The sequence below is a fragment of the Pelmatolapia mariae genome, linkage group LG18, assembly GCF_036321145.2.
Source record: "Pelmatolapia mariae isolate MD_Pm_ZW linkage group LG18, Pm_UMD_F_2, whole genome shotgun sequence".
NCBI lineage: Eukaryota > Metazoa > Chordata > Actinopteri > Cichliformes > Cichlidae > Pelmatolapia > Pelmatolapia mariae.
The window spans coordinates 11,123,140-11,149,819 of record NC_086243.1 but is presented as its reverse complement, the minus strand read 5'-3'; the positions used below and the strand labels follow the sequence as shown (position 1 = coordinate 11,149,819).

At 41.4% G+C, this 26,680-nt stretch overlaps 4 protein-coding genes and 1 non-coding gene across 5 annotated transcripts in view; 1 reads left to right on the top strand and 4 right to left on the bottom strand.

The window, feature by feature from the left end:
- hs2st1a (heparan sulfate 2-O-sulfotransferase 1a) overlaps positions 1-942 on the bottom strand; it is a 30,975-nt gene extending 30,033 nt beyond the window's left edge. Inside the window, exon 1 of the mRNA XM_063462605.1 lies at positions 349-942. Within this exon, the coding sequence (XP_063318675.1) occupies positions 349-472 (124 nt within the window). The 5' untranslated portion in view covers positions 473-942. The remainder of the gene's footprint in view (positions 1-348) is intronic.
- A 328-nt stretch (positions 943-1,270) lies between these two features.
- selenof (selenoprotein F) lies at positions 1,271-9,301 on the top strand. The gene is made up of 5 exons (XM_063462820.1): positions 1,271-1,358; positions 3,894-4,061; positions 7,486-7,549; positions 7,995-8,044; positions 8,164-9,301. Exons 1-5 carry the CDS (start codon positions 1,311-1,313, stop codon positions 8,293-8,295), a joined length of 462 nt encoding a protein of 153 aa, XP_063318890.1. The 5' UTR covers positions 1,271-1,310; the 3' UTR covers positions 8,296-9,301.
- A 1,128-nt stretch (positions 9,302-10,429) lies between these two features.
- cldn18 (claudin 18) lies at positions 10,430-13,999 on the bottom strand. The gene is made up of 5 exons (XM_063462697.1): positions 13,780-13,999; positions 12,489-12,653; positions 10,919-11,051; positions 10,700-10,813; positions 10,430-10,526 (listed from the first exon to the last, which is right to left on the bottom strand). Exons 1-5 carry the CDS (start codon positions 13,997-13,999, stop codon positions 10,430-10,432), a joined length of 729 nt encoding a protein of 242 aa, XP_063318767.1.
- A 1,744-nt stretch (positions 14,000-15,743) lies between these two features.
- Positions 15,744-16,469, bottom strand: LOC134617123 (transcription factor Sox-14). Its single transcript, XM_063462311.1, has one exon. It carries the CDS (start codon positions 16,467-16,469, stop codon positions 15,744-15,746), a length of 726 nt encoding a protein of 241 aa, XP_063318381.1.
- Positions 16,470-25,726: 9,257 nt separating this feature from the next.
- On the bottom strand, positions 25,727-25,798 carry trnap-ugg (transfer RNA proline (anticodon UGG)). The gene has a single exon. It is a non-coding gene; the product is annotated as a tRNA-Pro (tRNA).
- Positions 25,799-26,680: the final 882 nt, after the last annotated feature.

Genomic DNA, 26,680 nt, shown 5'->3' with positions numbered 1-26,680 from the left:
GGACAAAAAGCGCCCCAGTCTTCTGTCTCACGCTGCACTGCATAAAATGAGATGAGAGGTTGACTCAATTTGCATGCACTGCTTTTACTGCACATACTCAGAGTCGTTCAATATTTTTGCCTCACAGTCATGCAAAGTTCAGCAGGACAGCTCCCAGATACGAAAACACGTCCTGACTGTGAACCTTTGTCTGGACCATGTGAAGCATATATGCTGGAAGCTCTGATTGACCCAAATGCAAAACAATGGTGATGCCCACATCTATACACGGACCTCACTCTCACACACAAGCCTGCAGTGGTCCCTGACAGGACGGGATTAGAGGCTCGGAGGGCCCCGTAAACTTACCGAGCTTTCCCCGGGACTCCTCCAGCTTCTGGATCTGGTTCTCCAGGAAGAACATGGCCACTGCGAACGCCAGCAGCGCCAGAAGCTGCAACTTGGGCGGCATCATGACTCTGAGCAGCCCCATCAAATCATCCAGAGAGAGATGATGGTCAGTCCATGCTCAGAGGAAGAGGAGGAGACACCGAAAACACACACACAGCAGCGACGATGGTGGTTACAAAGCGGCTGAGAGTGTGTGCATGGCCCTCTCTCTCTCTCTCTCTCCCCCTCCGTGTGTGTGGATATCTCCCAGCGTTCAGATCCTGTGGTTACCTCAAACGCGACGTGTTCAAACTCGGCTTGGTTATTTCATTCTGTTAAATCTCGACAGAGCGGGAGGAGGGGTCGTGAAGCCCTAGAGATTTCTCCTGAGTACGTATTTGTCCCTCCGGGATGTGTTCGCGATGGTACCAGCCGTTGTCGCCTGCGTCCCCCACACAGAGCTGTCCCGTCCCATCCAGTGTGTTCACAGCCGCACCACGGACACACTGTTACTACCACTCAGGCCATTGGGTGTATTAACAGTCCACCACACAGCAGAGATCTCCCATTCGTCGACTCTCTCTGCTTTTTCCTCTCGGATTGGACAGTTTTCCGTTGTGGGACCCGGAATTGGACACCAGGGGTCGCACTTCCATTAGCAACCATGAAAACACCGAGGCGAGGAAGAATTTTTTTAGGCTGGCTTGGTTTATGCCAAAATACAAAAAAGCATAAAATTAAAAATAAATATTATTTTTACTTCAAATATTTACACAATATGCTTACTAAGCTTTTTGTAGGTATTTTATCATTAAAGGTTAAAATTTTTAAGTCAGAAATGATTATCACTAACGTTTATCGGACAGGCGCGACCACGGACCGACCTTCAGTGGAATAAAGAGGTCCTAATAGTAGTTTTCGCTAACAAAGCAGGCTCCAAAATGTCGGGAGAGGTGTATCTCCTGTGGCTCCTGTCGCTGTTACAGACGGTGAGTTTATTAAGTGTGAGAAATGGCAGCGCTGGCCGCTGTCACAGCTGCTTACAGTGAGTGTGAGCGGCTGCGGGGCTGTTTGCTGGCGATCTTTAGGTTCAGCTTTTAATGAGCCACATCCTGCTGCACCCGGAGCTTCAAACTGACGTGGCTTATCCTGAAAACAGCACCGAGTCCCGGGGGAAGTGATACCTTTATAATGTGCTTGTTAGATTTTTGCTACTTATTATGTAGTTACTTTTTCGAGTCTTGTGTATTTTAAGGAGAAAGTCGATGACTAAGAGAAGACTTCCGGTGTACTAAATTTACTGTACCTGAGCGCTTCTCAGTGCCGGTGCCGTGCTGAAAAGTGATTGGTAGTATTTAAACTGTTGAAAATGATTTATTTTCTATCAAACATACATCTTATAAATGATATCCAGTCGTTTTGAGCTACAAGGAATGTTTCTGTCACAAGGTAGAAACTGTTTTTATGTGCCCTCTATTTATTTAGGTAAAAAAAAAAAGCTTCATTGACATTAACTGTCTTTTTCTGTGTAGAGAGTGAGATGTAGCCAAGATGGCAGCACAAATAGCAAGAAATATAACATCATATTTCTATAACGATATTAAAAACGACTGGATTGGTTATAATGTAGATCATAGAGTGGGTACAATTAAAGCCGGGTCATAAAGATGCTTGTCTAACAGGTCATTTTATATATAACTTCCTTCATAAACCCTGTTGACTACAGTCTATTGAATAATACAAGCAAAAGCCTTTGACATAAAACACACACACAGAATCGTTGGAAATCAAAATTGTTTGCACTACAACAGTTTAAAATCTTGTAGTTTATTTAGAAGATAACCTTTCATGCTAAAGTTAGAGAGAGACAATCATCAGAATGAGATCTTCCTCGACGCAAATATGAAAGTGTTTGTGAGGTGGATGAATGTAAGAGGACACTGATGTGAAAGTGAATCACGTTTTCCTGCCGGGGGTGTCTTCAAGGAAAGCTGGCAAGGTTGATTAACAAACAGCAGCCTGGTGGTCTGTTATTCACAGGCTGATTCAGGCAATCTAACCTTGAAATCCTCCGCGCAAAAGACTTTTGCTGCTTCAGATTATTGTTATGTGTTTTAAACTGGTGTGTTAGCATCTTTGGGAATCTCGTTCAAAGGCATCTGGCTTATGAAATGCGTGATTTTATGTTTGTTTCTGTTAGAGTAAATATACATCATTTACAGTTTAAAATGATTCTTATTTTATCTTATACTGGGGGCTTGGTGAAAACCCCAGTTCATCCTTTGATGATAAAAGCCCGTCCTTTAAGCTAGCTTTCTTCTGATTGGCTGCCCCTCATAAACAAAATGTTTAATCAGCTGGTAGGTGACCTGCTGTGCTCATAGCCAGAGTTGCTTGCCTGAGACGACCATGTTAGGGCATCTTCACTTTATGACAGCATACCGAGCCAATAATGGAGAAAAAACCAAACAAACTGTGAAACTGAGTGTTTGGAGCAGTGTGAAGCCTGAGCTTGAAAGTACCACACACACTGTCAGGTTAGGTGGTACTCTGTCACGTTAAGGAGACACACAGAAATATAGCATGGGGCAAAATCATGTGACATAATTTTGCACTACGTAGGAGCTGACAGCGGGGTATAAGAGTTTCTAGCAGAGTTTCCAGTCCATTTCAGGATTCAGTTTAATATTTTATTACTCGTTTTTAAGAGTCTCAATGGTCTGACGCCCACTTAACTGAACTTTTGAGACCCTACACTTCTATCAGAGCACTGAAGTCTATAAACCATCTGCTCTTGGATATTTCTAGATCCAGGCTTAAAAGCAGAGGCAATAGAACCTTTTCACTGTTGGTTCCTAATCTTTCTAACAACTTACCTTTTCACCTTTTCACAAAAGAGCTGCCTGCTCTCCCTATCATTTTCAAACACTTTTAAAAACCCATTTGTTCTTGCTTTGTACCCTGGTTTTTATTCCGCAAACAGTCTTATGTACTTGTTTTATTAGTTTTTTAGTGTGTACACATTGTACACACATTGTAGTGACTGTTAAGTATAGTGTATATTTTGTATAACCTGTACAGCACTATAGCACATTTTAAATAACTGAGGTTATTTAAAATGTGTTTCACTATACAAATATTACACAGATAACTCAATGTTCCCTGAGTGACAGTAGTATTAATACCCTTTGAGGTACTCATTTAGATTGTACTTTGGATAAAAGCTACAAATTATAATTGGTGATAAAAGCTACAAATTATAATTGGTGAAGTATATACTTTGGTTTTACTCAATAATATAATTCAGCTTTTAATAATATATTTTCCAGTTACATTGATATCTAAATTTGTTTTGAGATGGCATAACTGTCCTAGTACTCTAAAATCTTATATGACAAAGTACTTAATTGTTGCTAATTTGAACTTTTTAGTTGTAGTTGTGCTGTTGGAACCTAACACTTCTGTCCTTTATGAAAACGTTTGTTTCTAGCTCTCTTTATCTTTGTCCTTTTACCTCCCTTCAGCTGTCGGCATACGGTGCCGATCTTTCGTCTGAGGCTTGCAGGGAGCTGGGTTTCTCCAGCAACCTGCTGTGCAGTTCCTGTGACCTGCTCGGGGAGTTCAGCCTCGCCAAGCTCCAGCCTAATTGTCGGCAGTGCTGCCAGCAGGAGGCCCAGATGGACGGGCGCAAGGTAAAGAGAAAAACGGAGGGCTCACGGATTGGGTCGACAGAAAGCAACTGCCTGTCTAGATTAAGGCACAGCGTGGAGTGTGATACAAGGAGATTCAATCAGAGTAGATGAAGTGTAACCAGAACCAAGGTTAAATAAACAGCATACAGTGAAATTACAAATTCAGGTTTTCTTAAGTGTGGGGGTCTTGAGCTATGAATGAATGCTTAGTTTTAAAGAAGACATTTTGTTCTGTTCCTCAGCTGTTAGCAGAAGGGTTTACAGGACCTCTGTCGAAATGTGTCACGTTTACTGACAGGGTCATGTCCCTCAACGCTCGAACTGCTACTAAAAACAGCCGAGCTTTATCCAGCCTTCCGGTTGACACTGTTTGCAGCTGTGCCACACACAGCCTGTTAATAGCTGTCCGTCTCAATCTTTCTCAGATGTTCAAAGTCGAGGCTCCTTAACCTCAGCTCGGGGTCGGCGTGTCAGGTGTTACCCTGTCTGTAAGCAGCGAGGGCAAGTTACTGTATGCTCGCTGCCCCGGATATTACAGCTTGCTTGGGAGGACTCTCTGCTGTGCTCTGGCAGATAAACACTGACTTAAGTGATGGTGGAAAAACAATGTAATTTTTCTCTGATTAAGCAGGGCCCCCAGTGCGTGTGTGTGTGTGTGTGTGTGTGTGTGCGGTATCCTAGCAACAGCACCTTGGAAATGTGCAGCACACACCTCATTACACCTCTTGATGATAACTGTGTTTCAGACAGACACTTAGAGCAGAGATTACTCCTCTTCGGCGTTGGAGTGAAAATGTCACTTAGAAGAGCAGTTGCCCATCTCTCGCTGCACTCAGAGGTCTCCGATGGAAACGACAGCGTCACTAAGCACATTTTTATCCTCAGACGGCGACAATTATCTGCCTTAAGAATTCCTTTCAGCGTCTCAATTGCCATCAGCGCCGTATTGTTAAAGCCTTCGGACAAATGGCTTACTGCACAGCCTGGTCGATTAGTAAGATTCACTGAGCACGGAGGGCATTTCGCTTACTCATCTTCGAATGTGCTCTTCTCTGCAGACCACCTGGGTGCAGCAGCACTTCAGCTCCTCTGGGTGTGAATGATGTATTACATCTCTGTAGAACAGCTAAACCTTTATGAGAGTGTCTCAGACCTCTGTGGTGCACAATTGATGATGGTAACACTGGAGGCCTTAGAGTCTTGACTTTAAAGTGGACTTGTGCTCGTTTCCAGCTCGATTTATTATTAAACTACGCTAGACCACCTTTAGGAAATTCTCGTTTCAAAATAATCCTCATTTATATACTGCTCAAAAAAGTAAAGGAACGTTTTTTTTTAATCCCAGTATAGCATCAAGTCAGTTAAACTTCTGGGATATTGATCTGCTGTTAAGTTGCTGAGGGGGTTGTTAATCAGTTTCAGCTGCTTTGGTGTTAATGAAATTAAGAGACAGGCAGTTACTCTAGGAGGGCTGGACAGGACGGTTAAAGTCCTTACCCCAGCAACAGGACAGCGGTCTGCTTCTTTGGGCAAGGAGGAACAGGATAAGCACTGCCAAAGCTCCAAAATGACCTCTAGAGTCAAACAACTAGAAACAGACTTCATGAGGCTGTGTAGTCAAATCGGGATTTGCCATAGAGTACCAGAACTGGCACTGGTGCCCTGTGCTTTTCACAGATGAGAGCAGGTTCGCCCTGAGCACATGTGAAAGACCTGATCTGGAGAAGCTGTGGAGAAAATTTGGTGGTGGGTCACTGATGGTCTGGGGAGGTAAATCCATGGAGAGACGGGCAACAGCACCCTGACTGCCATTAGGTATCTGGATGAAATCCTTGTGCTCGTTGTCAGAACTTACGTTGGTGCAGTGGGTCCTGGATTACTCCTAGTGCATGACAGTGCCCGAGCTCATGTGGGGAAAGTATGCAGGCAGTTCCTGGAAGATGAAGGAACTGATACCACTGACCAGCCCCACACTCGCCCGACCTAAATCCACCAAAACAACTCTTGGACGTTATGTTTTGGTCTGACACCACTAAGTTGCTCCTCAGACTGCTCAGGAGCTCATTGATGCCCTGGTCCAGATTTTGGAAGAGATTCCCCAGGACACCATCTATTGTCTCATTAGGAACTGCCACATCATAGTTTCAGTTTGATTTTTGTCTTTGAATCTAGCCCTCTGATTGCTGCATTTGATGGAAATGAAAACAAACACATTAGCCAGTCCACATCAGTATAGATATCCAGCAGTATTTGTTTTCTCATTCAGATCTGATGTTTTCAACTTTTAGCTTTAGATTTTTTTGGAGAAGTGTATTTTACTGAGCCTCCCTGCAGCCCCTCAGATCATCATCGGTCTGAAATAAGCTATTTTAGTTGTTTTCTTAATTAAAAATCATACTTTACAATACATTGGCTGATTTTTGAACAAGATTCCTGTTGGCTGGTTATGTAGTGTTTGGGCCCCCCAAAAAAGCTTTTCTTTGCTGGACAAACAGCAAAATGTTCTGAGATCAGCGACTAACTGATTACTCAAAAAGAAGTGTTCGAATTATGATCAGGAATGGTCCTGATCATCGTGGAAAATATGGATTATATGTTGTCTGTATATTTCCTGTAAACTTCTAATGTAATCTGTTCAGATGAGATGATTTATATTGATCTACCAAAGCTGACCTCTAAGTCAGCTTATTTTCGACAGGATAACCATTAGATTAAGACATGCCAGAGGTAAAGTTAAGCTTTTAAAGTATGATTCTTTATTTATTTATTCATTTTTAGCTTTGAAATCACTGACGGAGGGGGTGAGTAGTTAATTAACAACACGTTGAAATGTTAAAATGCTGCAGTAGGTCTGGATAAAGCAATCCATCATTAGTTTCCCGCTCCCAGCCGAGTCGTGACTTTCCACCGATCTTCTGATCTGCCATGTGTGGTAAAATGAAAAGCTTGGAAATTTAATTTAAGCTGTGCCGATGGTTTACAGACACACAGAGGAGGACGGGGAGAGAACAGGAGAGGATCTTAGCCTTGCATGCGTAATTTAATTTGCTGTGCGAACCGGCCAACCAGGCCATTTACCACTCTCCTCCTTGAAAACAACACACAGAGCGTGGCCTTGAAATACTGCTGTGACACTCCAATTTCCTCTAACTTATTGTGTGTTGGTGCCGGAGGTTTGATTACAAGTGAGCCCTGCACAAACCGCCATCCATCAGCCCCACTCCATATGCACAGGCTCACAGCTTAATGACCCCCAAGGAGTCGCCCGGACACATTTATGAATCAGTCTGCCTGAATCAAATTACTCCTTCGGGCAGACAGTCCACCCCCAGCGGAGCTTCGGTCCTCTCAGACTGTGTGCAGGCGTTAATGTGTTGGGAGGAAATCTCTCGGACTGCCTCACGTTGTGTTTCTCTCTGTGCAGCTCTACGCTGGAGCCATCCTCGAGGTGTGTGGATGAAAACTGGGGAGGTTCCCTCAAGTCCAAGGTGAGTCCTCAGTTGGGGCATCATTACTTGTTTTGGAACAACAGCTTTAACTGAAACTGATCTTTCTCCTCTGTGTGAGTCTGTGTTTTAATCAGTGGGAGGGACAACAGCACTAAAAAGCCAGCAGGACTGTTTTCAAACAGCCTTTTGAAGCATTTGTTTATCCTTTGTCTCTCCCACATGGAGACGTGTGGTTAAACCCAGTGTCAGGTTGCAGCGGTGTAGACGCTTCAGCTCATGCGCGGGCAGACGTCTGGAGCCCCGCTTGTGCCATATGTCTGTCGTTTGCTTGCTTCAGCTGTGTCCCCTCTGTGTTTACAACAGTCTCTTCTGCTGTTAAAACTCTATTTCTGGGATGTTTTGCAGTGGTCACTCATTCCAAACCTCTGAGCTAAAATATAAAGAGTTAACTGACTCATTTGTCTCTTTTTCCATTTCTCATCAGCTTTTGTTAGGAGTGAGAAGCCGAAGATGTTCAAGGGTCTTCAGATCAAGGTAGCCACGATGAATCGTTTTGCTAATGTACCAGCATTGTTTGCCACAGTAATTATTCTCAGGAGATGTAAACCAGATTATGCTGATCAAATGAGCCTTTCTCTTTCTTCTCCCCGCAGTACGTCAGAGGCTCAGATCCTGTACTAAAGCTTTTGGACGACAACGGGAACATTGCTGAGGAACTCAGCATCCTCAAGTGGAACACAGACAGCGTGGAGGAGTTCCTGAGCGAAAAGTTGGACCGAATATAGACAGGAGTTTTATTTGTTTTTTTGTTTTTGTTTTTTATAATTTGGAAGACTCAGTTTCCCCAAATTACAAATAATGATTTATTCACTGCTTGTAGTTGAATCTAGCTGTGCAGATAGTTTCTCTGTGAGGTCTGTGCCTCCTCCTTCAGGTGAGAGGGATTTTGTTTGTGGTGCTCTGACACATTCGTACAAATAGCCATCCATAACTCGTCTGTGATCAGGCTGCTGCTGTAACAGGTGAACTCTTGCAGCTGTTAATCTGATTTCCCACGTTTTAGTAACCACAAATGAAATCTAGTTCATCTCCGTTTTATTAGCTCGTGGCAGAAAAACTCAGGAGAAATGAAAAATTCATCAAAATCTCTCGCCATGGTTGGGGATTACTAGGGGCAAGTGAGCAGATATGATTTGTATTTTGTGTGAACTGAGATGTCTTAGTTATTTACCAATTTGTACACAACTTGGCCTTGATAGATGGTTTCTGAATCTCTGATCTGTATGACTGTTTGTTTTTTGTTTTGTTTTTTTGTATCTGAAAATCACGAGTCATCTGGATTTTCCCAAACTGCTCACGTGAGAGTGTTAAACAGGATAATGTGAGCTTCAGTTCAGTTTTACTCATTAAGTACTGATCACACATTTAGGTTTGAAACGACCTTGCACATAATGAACTGTATTGTCTGTATGTGGGACTTCCTGTTCCCCTGTCTGTTTGATATTCTTGTATAATTTTGTTTTTTGGAATAATGCTCAACATTGCGACTGATCGGATTTGTAGTCGGAGTGAACAAATTCTAGGTCCTCTCCAAATGCAGATGTCTTTGCAGAGGCACACATTAGTGAAGAGCTCACAGGAAACCAGTTTTGGGATGTGAGATCTGATGTAAATTTGTGTTTTGTTTTTTCTGCATCATCTGCTTTAAAGAGGAACTGGATTTGTTTTTGGAAAGCTTTTTATGTCCAGGTGATGGTCTAAATATGCAACAATAAACAGAGTCACTGATGATTTTTCTCTCGATGCTGTGTCCTTTCCTTTAGACATTTCCACGCTAAGTCATTTGTAGTCACCAAACATCTGACTGTACTGTGGGTACAGGTTTTAGATTCATAGGTATGACTTTACTGACATCTAGTGGTTATTTATGACCTCACATCAGTCCTGTGATGCATTGCCATTTTTTAAAAATTTTATTTATTTTATTTTTTATAAATTTTGTTCTTATTGAATGGCCTTTTTAATTGTTGTTGTTATTATTATAAAACTGTAAAAACTTTTTTTTTTCAGCTGCTAGTTTGGGTTTCAGTAGAGATGTGTCCATGTCAACACCAAAAATAAAGATACAGGTACAGAGTCATTAAAGCTCTTGGTACTGGACTGGATCCAGCTGTCTGATGGTGCTGATGGTTTTGACAGCAGAACCAGTTGAAGATGGGGCACCAGCACAATGTAGGTGGATTTCAGTCAGCCTAGTGGGCAGCCTGAGTGCAGGTGTAGTAAGCTTCTAAGCACTGTTAAAATGAGCTCCAAGATATCTGCCTGGTTGCCTGTGTCAGCGTTAAACTTGCCTGACCTTATTACAGATCTCCCTTTACAACAATACATTTGTTTAGGAAACAGTGATACAGTGGCCTGATTTTACCAGGTCTACCTGTTCTATGGACTTATCTGCAAAATATACAGCATTAGTAAAAGTTTCTATACATACCTCATACTTTAAATACCTGCATGTATAGTCAGTAAGTTAATAAATAGATGCTTGGAGCGACCACAACCACTTGATGCACATATTTTAGGAATCACTGTTTTATTTTCAGACAGATAATGATTACACAAAACTCAAGTAAAAAACGAAGCTTCAGTTACATGCAGCATCTGAGCATCACATAACCACTGTTATGTCCATGTAAGAAAAATAAAAAATAATAATATAGCCAAAAACTCTTTCCTTGCACCTGCAGCTGGACAGACGTGAGACACTGATAACTTCTATTATCAGAAAATAAAAACGTACAATTGAATGCGTATATGAAGCAAATGAAAATAAATCCCCTTATAAGGCAAACTGAATGTGTAAAGCTGGAAACACATTTCTATAGTAAAGTCAGACTACACGTGTTTACGCTGTGGCTGAAGTTACACATACTGGTGCTCTTTCTTGCCTCCCTCTGAGCGGTGGTCCATCACTTCAGTTTTGTTGTTGGACTGAGGTTTGTACACAACCCCTGGGTAACTGCAAAAGAAACAAATGGCAGGAAAAAATCTGTTGTGAAAATGTTTCTCTTGTAAATGTAAATGAAAAGTTGAGGGGGGGCAGCAGAAAGTAATTTAAAAACAATCTTTGCATTTTTAAAAGGTTTGCACTCTCATTAGTTTCTGGCATTGTACATCTATGAGGGGACATACCGTGGTTTCTCATCTTTTATCATCTCTCTGAAAGCGAGAGACTTCAGGATGCCACCAATGAGCAGGACGCCCCCGCCGATCCAGCCAACGAACAGTGCTGGGCCAAATGTGTAACTGGTATAAAAAAAGAAGAAGCAGAAAACAAAAAACATTACATTGCACACACACTATAGGAATTATTTGGAGAAATAATTACATGCAAGCAAAACAGCATCATACGTGGTTATTTCTACTCCACCCATTCCCATCCCCTCTCCCATCATTTCTTGTGTGTAGCTGGTGTAGGTGGACGTCCTGAAACTTTCCACAATTTGATTGGCATACACAGAAGCTCCTGCAATGCCACACACACCTGAGAGAAGGAGAAAAACAGGAGCTCAGTGATTTATTTACCTCTGCCACACTCTCAGCTTGGTCAAATACTGCTATAATGACTGCAGTGGATGCTCATATTAAACATGAGGTGTTTTAACTAATGAGGTGCAAATAATTCCTGTGGGCCCAGGCCTCAGACTGATCCAAACTGCATTCTGGGAGCCCGTATCAGTTTATTTGACCATTAGATCAAATATACAGTAGATGCTGTAAATTTCAGATGTCAGATTCAGTTAATTAGAACTTTAAGAATACTTCCTGCAGTTAAAGTTATCTCCTGGATATGATGAATGTCAATACTTCTTTGCAAATACTGCAGTTTCATGAAAGAAATTATCATAGAAACTGTACAAATTAAAGTGAATACAACAAAAGCATGAGATTGTAGGCTGTATAGATTACATTAGTGTTAAAAAACCTCAGTAAAATTAAAGCATCACAACATTTGTGCAGCATTGTCCTGTAAAAATGTAAAATAAATTACAGTACGGTTGCTTTAAATGTTACAGCAACTTGCTGGCAACACTGCTGCAAGTATTTTACTTACAGTGTAGCTCAGTATGGTGTCAGTGGTTTTATATAAAATCAGCCAGGTCCGAGGAAAGTTTACAACCAACCCATTCAGAATCTGCTACATTTGGTGGTACTGTAACTTTAACATAATCTAATGAAAGTGTACAAAATTTTAACTTCAGTTCACATATTGTTCCAGTTACAGCCCCTCAAAGTATGTAAGGGTGGGTAGAACTTGGCTCTTTTTAGGTAGCATAAATTTTTTCAGTATATTTGAGCCCTCATAACTTCAGAAATACACCACATGAATATTTCATGGTTGAAAAAAATCAATAACAAAAACCATTTAAACTCTATTGAAAACTGAAACCGAATAAAAAAATGTAATTTGGGTTAACTTCAAGGGTGGTTCATACAAGTTATCTCATATGAAAGAACAAAAATGGAATATTTCAACAAAGTTTAGGAGAAACATTCACTGATTTGAATGACCCCGGTCACAATGGATATCCCTAATTGTATGACTTTCAGCACAGAGGCCCCACCCACCTGCCTGTTTGTGAGGGGCATCCAATCGGGTTTTGCAATGTGCAAGATTAAAAAAAAAAGATGATTTTGAACCATTGGTCATACAAAGATACTCTGGGGGTGTCCAATAATAGAAACACCCCCCCCCCCCCCCCCCCCCCCCAAAAAAAAAACAAAAAAAAACAAAAAAAACAAAAAAAACCCTTCATCTTTTCACACTTCGACAATTCAGTTTAGTTTGTACTAGAAAGTAGAGAAAAAGCTTCATTTGAATTTCACAGAGGTAAATAATGGCCTTGAACTTTACTTTGATTGTTACACCACATCATCATTTGCATATTCATGAGTGTTTAGGTCTGGTGATCGCTGATACCTGCGATGATGAACATGATGCCAGCAGTGAGGCTCATCTTAGCCTTTGCGCTGTCTGCCATCTTGTTCATTGTGAGGCAGCTCAGGGAAAAAACTGATATCAGCGTCCCGAGCACGCTCAGCACCACACCCACTACCATCAGAGCTCGCACCGCCTGGAAGGTACCTGGTGGACAGAAAACACGGAGACCTAAACGCGTTACATTGACTCTAGTCAACCTAAGACCACTGATGAGTTCAGTTCAAGTCTTATTATGTCAAAAACTGTAGATGGCTTCACAAAAAACACACAAGGCTTCTATCTGACAGGTAGGCTTTTATACTCAAATGACTAATTCTTCAAATACAATGTGTCTAAAGATTTGAAGTGTGTTCTCTTACAGTAGATGTGCTGTTGGGAGGTGCCTCTGCTTGTTGTTTGTTCTGCTTTCTGATAACCGAGTCTCGGCCTGGCCTTTATGATAGAAGTGCTAATGCAAACACTAATAGGTGTGGGCCCAACCCTCACAAAAACGAAGGGTTTGATCTGTTTCGGTGACACTTTTTTTGTTTTGTCTTAACTTCCTCTTTACTTAGTTTGAAACGTATCTATATCCTACACGACAGTCCAAAACTTGTTTTACAGACATGATAATATTCCTGTAGATATGTGAGTCAGGTTTATCGAGTTTTTATGTTGACCAAAATGAGTTTCCGAAGTGCAAAACATTTTTTTTTTCCCTACAAGTTCTTCAACCTAATAATTACATTTTACTTTGTAAAGAGTTCAAGGAGGTTTCTAAGTGAGGATGTTAATCAGCCAATGTTGTTCACTTCATTATTTTACAGGTTTTTTTAGTTTTTTTTACAAATTTGTTGAATGAAAGAGACGCAGAGAGGGAAGCGATCTTTTTCCAATGCTGTTGCTTTTACATGTTTCATCATGGCCGAAATGTTGATGTGAAACAACCTCCTTCTGGGACATTAGAGAGTAAGCATATGTTGGATCTCGACATACCGCCATGTCCTGAACGTCTACTGAGCACTCAAGACATTTTAAAATAACCAAATTACAGAATTGCTTCTATGATCAGTGAAAATATAACATCTCCTTTTCGAGCAGAGACGGAAGAGTGTTCATTTCCTTGTTAAGAAAAACTGCTGCGGCTGTGGCCTGGTCAGTGAGGGAAAAATAATTCCCAGCCTGAATATGTTCAGTGTTTAAGACAACAATGATTTAGACTAATTTGAAAGCAAACAGTCAGTCACCGGATAGGATGTGAAAATTAAGGCTCGAGAGAGCCTCGCCATACCTGAGTAACCCAGAAGGCCGTAGAGCGGGCGGCACTCTGTGAGTCCGGCGGAGGTCGTCTCACAGTCTTGCCACAGACCCTTGTAGGTATAAACGGAGGTCACGACCTGCTCCTGCCTGTCCTTAACGCTCCAGTTGTTCATGGCTGTGGCTGCAATGAGGGCAGTTGCACCGATGAGACCCAAGATGAATCCACCATTTTGCAGAACTGAAGGCGCCATCGTTGTGTAGTGGTTCAGAAGCTGGAAAATATACACCTCGGAGATGGAGTGTGTGTGTGTAGATTAATAGATACTACTTAAAGTATAGCTGGAGATATAACTGAGTGTAGATTAAGGTGTCACAGGTGTGCCGTGTGATGCAGAGAATCAAAATGTGCAAAGAGGTGCTTTGTAGTCATGGTGGTAGTGTGGTGGGTGGAGGAGACTGGGTGTTACCCCTGGGTGATACGGCAGCATGGGTTGGGCTACCAAGTGGCGATAGGAACACCTGACACCTCTATGAGTGTTTTAATGTAAATATGAGAAAGAACGTTACTATTCCAGCGAATTACCAACTGTTTGTCAGTCTAGAATCATTAGTAACTCCCTCACACTAGAAAAAAGGCCGGAAAAACAAGGTACAGATACACACAGGTGAGCGGGAACCGATCAGAGTGGCCAAAGATCACCATCAGCTACACAGGAGGACTTAAGAAGTTTAAGAAGATTGCAGGCTCTCCTCTCTCTTGAGCTGCAGTGTCCCTGCTAAAAGTACAGTGAGGAATATTTGATGCATTTCTATTGTGTAATGCTGAACAAATGCACATTTAGACAATAAAGGACACCTTGTTTTTTTTCCATTTACACTTCCAAATACAAGAAATTTGCTTTCTGAGCTTTTATACATCAAGACCAGAGCTCACTGTGAGTTCTCTTTCTTGTATATTGTAGACGTGAAACAAACTGGTACCTCATACAGTTTCCATGATTCTGCTTATCACTTGGTCAACAAACAGGAGAGGAGATAAGTTTCTATTATTCGCTTATCATCACCCTGGCTCACTTTTGCTTAAACACACACACACACATACACACACAGAGTCATGCAGTAGTCAAACATGACTGGACTGGAAAATGTAATTTTGTAATGTTTGCAATGTTTGTCAGTTGCTGTGAAGTGTCTGTGATGTTTTAGTATCTGTTTGTCTTTAGTGTAAGTCTGTAAAACAGCTTATCAGGAGATAGGTGGTTAGAGCGCTCAGTCATGCAAACACACCACGAATTTCCCCCAGCTTAACACAATCGCAACAGTGAAGTAATTATTACAGCTCATGTGTGATGTAAAATATGATTAACAGGGTTGTGAATCACCCCCAGTGACTACAACTACCAGCTTCTGCTTGATATTATTCAACTGACCCACTGCATTACCTGGTTTAACACAGTCTTAATGCAGTAACGGGTTGATATAGGCAGTCCCTCTAAAAAACATTTATTTTTCCCAATTCAGAGTACAAATCAATCAATCAAACAAAAACAGACCCACTTAATGACGTAGACATTCTGTGGAATAACTGTAATAACTGTAAGTGTGAGAACTAATGAAAAATACAAAACCTGACTTTTTTGGAAAGGTGGGAAGGGACAAGTCTATAACTTCAGCATGTTGGTCCTATGTTATGCATGTCCACTGTATTTAAACTGAAACGATTTTTCTTACAAAAGAGTAACAAATTAGCATCATCACCACCCTCCCCCTTCTCTAAATACTTTTTTACTCTATTTACATGGAATAAGGAGTAATACAGGGACTTTTATAGCTTCTTTTTTTTTTTTCCAAATCAATCCGTGATTGAAATATCTGCGCTGATACTTTAATATTTAAATGTGGTCATCTAAGTCTGAGTCTCTAAACGACCTCTTCTTCTTTCTGTGCGCAAACTTTCCCCCTCCTGCCCATGCGTCTTTATGTGTATCCAGTCTGTCACACACTGGAGCTGGGTGAAGCGTACGAGTCCATGCCGCTCTTGGTCATCCCTCCAGGAAAGAGGATATATGCCACCTGGGGTTGTAAACTAGCTGCAGACCAGGCGCCACAGTTACACGGCATCATGTATCCCGGGCCCGAAGGCGATGGGTGAGTGTGGGTGTGCTGTGCGGGGCAGGGCAGACCCCCAAACCCTCCAGTCTGGTATCCAAAGGTGTGCGCGCTGTAGGGCACGGCGCCTGCGGTCAGAGAGTGCGGTATCTCCGCCATCCGCTGGACAGCTCCGGTGCTGAAATGTGCCACCGGCTCCAGGAGAGAGAATGAGGAAGCAGCAGAGGCGGGAGCCAGGAGAGCTCTGGCTTTATCCCCGGGGACGAGAAAAGAGTCGATGGAAAATCCTTTCAAGTGTTCCGCTGCGTCCCCGAGTAAAGACGGCAGCGGAAAAACGAACCGGTCCCTCTTCAGGAGACTCTTAGGTTTGCGCCGGGGTCTGTACTTGTAATCCGGGTGCTCCTTCATGTGCTGAGCCCGCAGTCTCTTGGCCTCGTCGATGTAGGGACGCTTCTCAGAGTCAGAGAGCATTTTCCACTCCGCTCCGAGTCTCTTGCTGATTTCAGAGTTGTGCATCTTTGGGTTTTCCCGGGCCATCTTCCTCCTCTGACCTCTGGACCAAACCATGAAGGCGTTCATAGGTCTCTTGATGTGATCTAAAGGTTTTGCCATCGCAGGGACAGACGCATTAATTAAAACACCTACTGACCGCACTTTAAATTTACCTACTCCTTCAAAAAGCTCATGTTTGTCTAGTGAGTGAAATGGAAAAGTGCGAAGAACTCTCGGGAATAGCCAGAGAAATATTTTAAGCTAACACTAAGTCCAAATTGACTGAAGCGTTTACACAAAGTGGAGCTGAAAACTACATAAAGCCAAAAGCCTGGGCGTATGAATGGAACCAAGAGGAAGCTTGTTATGGAAGATGCTGGGCATGTCATCCTCCTCATCATCACACCACTGTCACGGCGGGCCAAGCCAATGGGAATGAGAGAGCGCAGTGTAATCCTCTCACAAAAAACTGACTGTAGGCCTACAATATTTGAGGGGCACCCCCTCTTCTCCCTCTCCAACAGTTTTTAGTCTCTTCAAATCTCAACTGAGAGAAGCAGGGATGAAAACCAGGGAAGAAGCTGGACAGCAGAAAACTAGAAACTAAAAGGATTTGTATGAGGGGGTTGAAAGGTACGGCTGCCTGTGGCCCTGAATGCCTCATTTGCACAATAATAATCTTTAAAGTGTTTTTCATTTCAAAGGAAGTCAGCCACCCTTATCCTATTTTATTTTATTTTATTTTATTTTATTTTATTTTATTTTATTTTATTTTATTTTATTTTATTTTATTTTGACAGGTTCTCTGAAACTGTGCCACAGTTAGCACCACAGTTGTTCTTGCCCGAGCATCCATGTAAATTCTGTGAAATGGCTATAGTGTTTTCTTTTTCTACTCTTAGTTCTGTTTTAAATTTTGTGCTGTGCATTCAAAGTATTCTTGCATACCTCTATTGTTAATCCACGTTGAACCAGCTCCTATTGTTTTTAAATGCGTGGTGGAAAAAGTGTCTAAAACTAATGTAATCAGCCCAAAAAAATCCAACTGCAACTTGTTAATTCCCCTCAAATTGCTAAAACCTCCAGATTCCCCTCCAACACGGATGACACGGCTCTTGAAATATGGCCCTGCGTTAAACTAAATTAAATGGGAATGCCTGCAGGTCTTGGCTGGTGGGCCAAACCCCAACAAGCCCTTGCATAATAAGCTGACACCTTCAAAATGCTTCCACTGGCTTTAGTGAGGAAGGACCAGTACATTTCCAAACAGGTGATGATCAGCCTGAGATAACTTGAGAAAAATAAGTGCTATTTCATTAGTATGTCTTTAAGATTTTCCCATATTCAGCTTGGCTGACTGTCTTTAGAAAGAAACTTGTCGGCAAGGGTCTTTACCTCTTTGCCTCAACATCTTACTTTTGCATGCCATGGTTGTAAAACTGACTATTATTCAGACCTCGGTCCGGTCTTAACAAAACACTCCCAAACTCTCACCCTCCCTTTTTCCTGCAGTTTTCCCACTTTGCGACGCCACCCACCGTGGCCTGATCTCTGTTCTCTCCAAACTCTCTTCCACATTTGCCTCAAAATCAGTTTTTACTCTTATTTTTTACATCGCTCATTTGAATTCTGTCCAATGACACAATGCAGGTTTATTATATATCAATATGTGCATGAGTGGCTCACCCCTCCCTCCTTCGTACTCTGTGGGATCAATATTAATCAGAGCTGTAATTCACAGGTCCTGGGTGACTCCATTGATTGTTACAGGTTTTATAATTACTATACCTTATCTGATCAAATGTATGCTTCAGCTTTCTCATCTGTTATTGAAATGACATTGTTAGAAACTGAGCAGCAACTTAACTATGAATTATATGTAGTTTATGTGCATATAATTTATTATTGCCTAATGTAAAAGGTAACACTAATGGTTTAATGTGTAGAATACATGTACTGTAGAGGCTCATTTCCACAACATATAACAGGGTTTCCAGGCCCAAAAATGACCTCTGCAAAACGGATTATACCCACGGCAGAAGCAGGATGTGTTTGTCTGTGAGCAGACCTGCGGTGGTCAGCTGAAGCTCAGGGTTTAGGTTTCGGTTGCAGCGATGAATTCAGATATCAGGGTACCAGCGAGAAGGGGGGCCTTTATTTCATTTACCTCCCACAATCAAAGGCACCGCAGGCCTCTTCAAAGGCAAAATAAATGGACATAAAAGATCCGGTAGGGCACAATGCGTCAGTGGTGGAGATGATAAGACGTTTTCAGGGAGTGTTTTTTTCCCTGTGGGTTCCCTCGCAGCAGACGGGCTAGAGGGATAAAGTGATTGGCAGCAGGGGTCAGACAGCTGATCTGTCTCCTCATAGCTGTGCTGTTATCTCCTGTGCGGTAGGTTCAGACAGGCCTCGCACGCAGGAGGCACCCACTGCCACACAGAGACAATTATTGCTTCTGCAGAGGGACCATGTTTTAGAGAGTTTTCCACTGTTTGAGAACAACAACGTGCAAGGTAGACTGCACAAAGGGCAGCATGGGGAAACTATCTTTGTCACTGGTATATGTCTTTTTTCTTTATCCTGCAGAAAGCTCTATCTGTTGTTTTAGTTGGGGGGGAAATAAAAAATAAATAAAAGAAAAACGTGTATTGTGTCTGTGTTTGGAGTGACTTCTAAGAAAGGGCAGTGTTTCAACTCTGGAGAGATGATGGGGGGGAAATGGGTAATAAGAAAAACTGCCAGCAGCACAAAATGGCTGTCGTAATCCGGTTATCCCCAAGGCTCTAAAGATACCGGTCCTCTCCTTAGGAGTCTATCTTTTCTTCTTATGTCAAAACTGTCCTCTATGCACTCAGGTGGATTAAGGAGTCACACTGTAGAAAGAAATTGACAGGTACAAAAAGACCTGGGGGTGAAAAGGAAATGAAAGACGACACGGAGAGGCAGGCCACTCGAGCCGGGGAGTGTGCTGGCGTCTGACAAGAAAAGAATCCATCAAGTCAACTTAATTTTGAGGGAAAAGCAGTTTCCTGCTTATTTACCACATTAATTGACTGCATATTTATTGGCAGAGCTGATTAGTAATCACATAACTCTTTAATCTTATGAAATAGCTTTTTAAAAAGATGAAACACTCATGGGTTTGACAGGTATATTGTTCACTGATGTTCCAGCATAGTTTGTGTTGGGCTTAATAGAAGCTCCTCCAGGCTGTCCCTAAGAGAAGATTACATCCCGGATAGGTCATGTCACGGTGCACTGTTAAAATAAAGCCCACACTTCGAATTCACTGTTTTAACTGGGAGTCAGTTGGCTAAAATCAGCCTGTTTTAATCGTTTAATCATGGTTCAGAGGAACCTTACCTTCTTACAGTCATTGTTGGGATGTTCTGGGGATTTTTCCTTTGGGGAAAAGGGTTTATTGGAAAATTGCATGAATGGCTTTAAAATCCTTACTACAATCTGCCCAACCTTGTCTGCTGGGAGGTGGATCAAAGCTGCTGTAAAGGCTTATTAATAGAAGGGTTTGGGCTGCTCTGACAAGGCTTGGAACTACAACACTGCCTGATTTTACTGACTGGGTAAAGCTCGTGACGTGTAAACAACGGCTCCTTTTGAGCTCATGAGAGCAAATGAAAAGTTGAGCTGGGGCGGGATCATTTTCTTAATGATATGAAAGGTAGTTACAGGAGCCTATAAAATATGAAGGGAGAAACATTGTTACTTGAATTTATCTATCATCCCCTCCAAAAAAAAGAAGGAAAACAGGATAAAGACATGCTGTGGAAGAGAGACAGAGATTAATAACAGGTATGATTCGATGCAGAGAGGTCTATTAACACATAGTGAGTGAGAAGGTGACTGGAAAGGAAAAACTCGATGCATCATGGGAATCCCCGGCAGCCTACGTCTATTGCAGCATAACTAAGGGAGGATTCAGGGTCACCTGGTCCAGCCCTAACTATATGCTTTAGCAAAAAGGAAAGTTTTAAGCCTAATCTTGAAAGTAGAGATAGTGTCTGTCTCCCGAATCTAAACTGGAAGCTGGTTCCACAGAAGAGGGGCCTGAAAACTGAAGGCTCTCCCTCCCATTCTACTTTTAAATACCCTAGGAACAACAAGTAAGCCTGCAGTGCGAGAGCGAAGTGCTCTAATAGGGTGATATGGTACTACAAGGTCATTAAGATAAGATGGGGCCTGATTATTTAAGACCTTGTAAGTGAGGAGCAGGATTTTGAATTCAATTCTGGATTTAACAGGAAGCCAATGAAGGGAAGCCAAAACAGGAGAAATATGCTCTCTCTTTCTAGTCCCTGTCAGTACTCTTGCTGCAGCATTTTGGATTAACCGAAGGCTTTTCAGGGAGTTTTTAGGACTTCCTGATAATAATGAGTTACAGTAGTCCAGCCTGGAAGTAATGAAGGCATGAACTAGTTTTTCAGCATCACTCTGAGACAGGATATTTCTAATTTTAGAGATGTTGCGCAAATGGAAGAAAGCAGTCTTACATATTTGTTTAATATGTGCATTGAAGGACATGTCCTGGTCAAAAATGACTCCAAGGTTCCTCACAGCATTACTGGAGGCCAAGGTAATGCCATCCAGAGTAAGAATCTGGTTAGATACCATATTTCTAAGATTTTCAGGGCCGAGTACAATAACCTCAGTTTTATCTGAATTAAGAAGCAGAAAGTTAGCGGCCATCCAGGTCTTTATGTCTTTAAGACATTCCTGCAGTTTAACTAATTGGTGTGTGTTACCTGGCTTCATGGATAGATAGAGCTGCGTATCATCTGCATAGCAGTGAAAATTTATGCTATGTCTTCTAATGATGCTGCCTAGGGGAAGCATGTATAATGTAAATAGAATTGGTCCTAGCACTGAACCCTGAGGAACACCATAATAGACCTTAGTGTGTGAAGAGGACTCTTCATTTACTTGAACAAATTGGAGTCTATTAGATAGATATGATACAAACCACTGCAAGTTCAAACTAAGTATCAGAATGTGGAAGAAAGGTGATTTAAATCTCAATCTCTGCCATGACATTCAGATGGTAGTGTCATAATTTGGTGTAAACAACATTTATGACCACCATTTTCTGATGGCTCCTTCTATCAGTGCACCATGTCACAAAGTTAAAATCATCTCAGTCTGGTTTCTTGAACAAGACAGCGAGTTCACTGCACTTAAATGGCCTCCACAGTCACCACATCTCCTTTTGGGGTTTGGTAGAAAAGGAGAAGTCTTCAGAAGTTTTCTGATGACTCTGCGGTGGTTGGATGCATCAGCAGGGATGATGAGACGGAGTACCGGGCTGTGGTCGACTCCTTTGTCACGTGGTGTGAGCAGAATCATCTGCAGCTCAACGTGGCAAAGACCAAAGAACTGATCGTGGACTTCAGGAAGACAAGGAAACACTTGACCCCTGTTTCAATCCAGGGGGTCAGTGTTGACATTGTGGAGGATTATAAATACCTTGGAGTCCACATTGACAATAAACTGGACTGGGCTAAAAACACTAAAGCACTCTACAGGAAGGGCCAGAGTCGTCTCTATTTTTTGAGGCGACTGAGGTCCTTCAACATCTGCCACAAAATGCTGAGGATTTTCTACGAGTCTGTTGTGGCCAGTGCGATCCTCTATGCTGTTGCATGCTGGGGGAGCAGGCTGAGGGTCGCAGATGCCAACAGACTCGATAAACTGATCCGTAAGGCCAGTAATGTTGTTGGGATGGAGCTGGACTCCCTCAAGGTGGTGTCGGAGAGGCGGATGCTGTCCAAAATAAAGACAATGTTGGATAACACCTCCCACCCACTCCATGACATGCTGGTCAGTCACAGGAGCACGTTCAGTGAGAGACTGAGAGTACCGAAAAGCACCACTGAACGTCACAGGAAATCATTCCTGCCTGTGGCCATCTCCCTGTATAATGCATCTGCTTAACATACTGGTTACTGCTACAACTACACGGTTCTTTTCCAGCTATTTATTATTGTGTGACTTATGTTTCTTTCCTGCTATTTATTATTGTGTGACTTATGTATATATATATAGATATATATATATTGTGCTATTCTTAGTTAGCGTGTTGTCTGTTTTGTTAATGTTGGTGTATAATGGAGCACTGTAACAAAGAAATAATTTCCCCCAGGGATCAATAAAGTATTCTGATTCTGATTCTGATTCTGATTAATATCATGGATGTGCAGTCCAGCCTAGTATTAGTGTAGCCAGTAAAGTGACAAGTACATGCATTTGGGCAGATGTATGTTTTTCAGTACTCTCAGCCCAAATCCACAAATGAATTAAATAGCTTAAGCTGTGTGAACTCCCCACCCCCGACCTAATTACGTAAATAGTTTGAGTTTCAGTGACATTTCTACCCTTTCTCTTTCTCTTTCTCTTTTTTTTTTTTTTTTTTTTTTTGCTGATGAACAATTTTAATCGATTTTTTGTCAGTTAATGTTGTAGCTTTCTAAGTGCATGCACCAGGGAAGTACCATTGTTCTCTGTTTGTTGAATTGATTTACAGGTCAGTTCCTCAGCCTGTGATTTTTTAAAAATGCATTAATATAATGAAAGCTGTGACACCATAAGTGCAGTGGGTTGCTGGGTTAATGACTATCATTGTGTCAGTATAGATGGGTCTGTCTAATGTAATGTTTTGTTCACTGTAAACAGATAAGAAGACATCTTAAAGTGATTGGACAGCAGAAAACTAGTATTAAAATAGTATTAACTATGCTGTTAATACTAATGCAGCCTAAAGAGTTAATGCATGAGAAGTAATGAGCAATGGTGTCATTTCAGTAGTGGAAATAATTATTTCTGCCTAACATGGTGGAATTACAGCACTCCACTGCCTGCATGTAATAAAGAAAAGATCATGAAAACAAAGTCATTTGTGACTTTTTTATTATCACTTAATAATAAATAATAGTAACGTAGTCATGATTAAGTGACAGTATCTCAAGTGACTTAATAAGCACTTGAATTTGACCAATGTTACATAAACCACACTGTACAATCAACAATATTTTAAATATTTGACTTTTAAATTAATTAAAGTTTGTAAGTTCAGTAAATTTGATGTAATAACTATTTCAAAACCGAAATAAATCTTGGATCAGTATCTTAATATTTACGAACATCTACCACAGATATTCTACTTTATGCACAAGATACAGTAATCTTGGCATCAAATGGATTCAGACTGCAAAACAAATCAAATAAACCTGTCATGAACTTTTCTCTTTTCTATAGACCAAACAATGAATAAACTCAAAAATACATTAGCAGTTTAATTGATGGTCAAAATGAAATTCTTGGTTGTACGCCAGTATAAAAGTAAATAGGGTCATTTTTCTTACAAACCTTTTATAAGTTGCATGGGGAAAGTTTGCGTAATAAATCAAAATGCTGAACTTGTAATCTCAGTCATCACTTCTATCAACGAACAAACTCAGCAGAGAAGAGTGGGAAAATTACTGATTTATTGACAAAAGGTCCCCTGTTTATTTATTTATTTTTAAGATCTCAGTGAAGGGTCGAAGAAGCAGATAAAGATCATCATATAGAGAAACTGCTCAGGTGCTTTACCACACTGATCTGCCGTGCTTTGCTGCACATCAGTGTGCGTGATCTGATGGTGTACTGATGGTGCTTGAGAAAAGGTAAGCTGAGTTTATCTAAGGTTCTGTTTTTTTCTGCTGGTGAATTTGTTTCCAACTGATGATGTGGAAAGCTCTGACGCGCTCCGACTTAAAATTTTGTCGTTTCAGCTGCAAATAAATACACTGAAATCCCGAAACATTCAAGTCTAACAAGAGTTTTTGACACTTCTGAGCGGCCCATTAGGAAACGTTTCAGGGGGAAAATCCCCAAGATTTTCAGTGCTCCAGGGAGGATTTCACTAAATCTTGTGCTTATTCTCATGATACTTAGGAAAAGTAAAGCGGTTTTAATAGCTTTCCCCTGACACATTGATGGTAGAATATGCTTTGGCTCTGTGGCAGATAGCTTCAATCCGAGGTCGACGGAGAGGGGGGTGGGGGTGGGGGATTGGCTCGTGTCTGCCTGCCAGTACGCTCTCATAAGGCCCCATCTAAACCAAATTAATACACTTCCTCCAACATCTGAGGATAAACCTGAGGGCCACATTACTGTGGCAGCCCCTATCAGCCAGCTTGTAATACAACCGAGTCAGCAGTCAATGAGATACATTTGCAACCAGGCATTTGTCAGCGACTCAGTGCCATGGAGGCAAGAGATTTAAAATGTCCTGCAGTAAATTAAGTGCTGCTTGAAAAGTGAAAGGTGCCGGCTAAGCAGGCAGCTGCTTACTTTAAATGACACTCTGGTTAAAGGGCTGTGGCGACGGTGGAGAGAGGAGTGCTTGCCTGGGTTAATATTGTTGACAGAAAATGTTAAACATCTGAAAAAAATATCTACATATCTGTTACTGTAAATGTGACCAAAAACCAGAGAAGAATTTGTTTCCCTGTTTGTCTCAGATTCTGCTATGAAGTTTGTTTTCCACTGAAAAAACATGATGCTGAGAAAAGAGAAGCTGCGGCTCTTTACATGGATCTCTCTTGTTTGCGCTCTCTCACAGGAACTTTTGTTCTTATCCAAAGCAGAACTTTAGCTTTTTGCCATGTTGTCGAGTCGAGGAAACAAGCACATGAAATATATTTTTAAAAAACTTCATAAGACGCCTCATCTTATGAAGCCAATACATATGACAGACTGAGCTGCCACTAAGAAGCTTATAGAAATAATGGAAATAGTGTAGTTTCTGTAGCGATGATGTGAGTGCTGTTACAGAAAGGGAAACAGGCTGGTATTTCCCAAGACGTCTTCTGGACTCAGCCTAAGCAGAGGAGTGGCTTTCCTGGGTTACATTAAAAAGGGGAGAGCAGAGGTGCTGGCACAGTGTAAGGTTTGATAAGCTACTACTGGCTGAAGACAGAAAGACAGCCTTCAATCCACATGAATGCTTTCTAAACTAACTTTATTTATTTATTTTAACCAGGAAGGCATTTAAAATATGTTTTATCTAAATTTGGTTCAAATGTGTATTCATGACATTAAATTTTCTAAATGATGTTTGTGAAATATTTTCAAAAACAGTATTCGGCACACCTACCTGCAGTACTCGCAGTAATCCACAAGAGATCAGTATATCGCTGAGTGATAGGAGACTCAGGAACGTACACACACACAGCCCAAGTCTTTGAGAAAAAGCCTTATTACTAATATCAGTTACTTTAGAACATTATTAAAAACCAAAACTTTAACGTAATACACATTTGTAAGAAACTGTGGAATGGTGCGTCAAAAATAATTGTGATTTACGGAACAAAAACAGTGGGCTCGTCCGGGATTTGAACCCGGGACCTCTCGCACCCAAAGCGAGAATCATACCCCTAGACCAACGAGCCACATGCAAAGAACGGAAGAAGTACAATTTATAAAATTTAACAATCAGAGCTGACATAATTGTTTTTTACCAAAGGTTCTATAAATTCACTATCTAGCATGTAACATGTAACCTTTGCTTAACATTCATGTAAGAACTAGTTCCTGTTAGGTAACCTTACTTTAGCTCGGTGCCCCACAAGCATTTGATGTCCACTTACCAAAGTCATAATTATGACATGAACTGGTGTAGCTGTAGCTTTGTGCTGGAATGGGCAATATGACTTTGACATGATCCTGGAAATTTGCAGAAATGTGCACATAATTAGAGCTATCACATCATTTTCATCAAACCAGGATCTCTCCTTTTTTCTTTTTCTCAAAGGTTCCATAAATGAGATGTAATATGGAGTCATCCATTAAAGATATCAGTGCGTAACTGCATCAGGCTGTAAAATTCTGTCAAAAAAATGTAACTAATCCCAATTTGTAAGCAGGATATGCAGGATATGATTCTCGCATATTTCATGATAGCCTTACAGGCGCTGCAAAGACTTTATGTTGTGACTAGTGAGAAGCATCCTTTTAAAGCAAACTGACACAAGATAATGAGCGATGTTTTCCTCTTGAACCTATGATCGGTGTGCTTCACTGTTTATAGGAACAGTTTAGGCATCATCGGTATAGAAATGTGACCCTTCCCCCTGAGAGGACAAGTGCACCCACGCTTTACCCAAACACCCAAAGTGCTATCAGATCCTCTCAGCCTGTAACCGTAGATAGAGAAGTTAGACAACTCAGATAGATAAATCAGACAACAGTTAGTTATGTGAAAGCCATTTTGTTCAGAAGAAAAAGATCAGGATTGTCCCAGCCTGATTCTGTGATTGTTTACATTTTTAAGC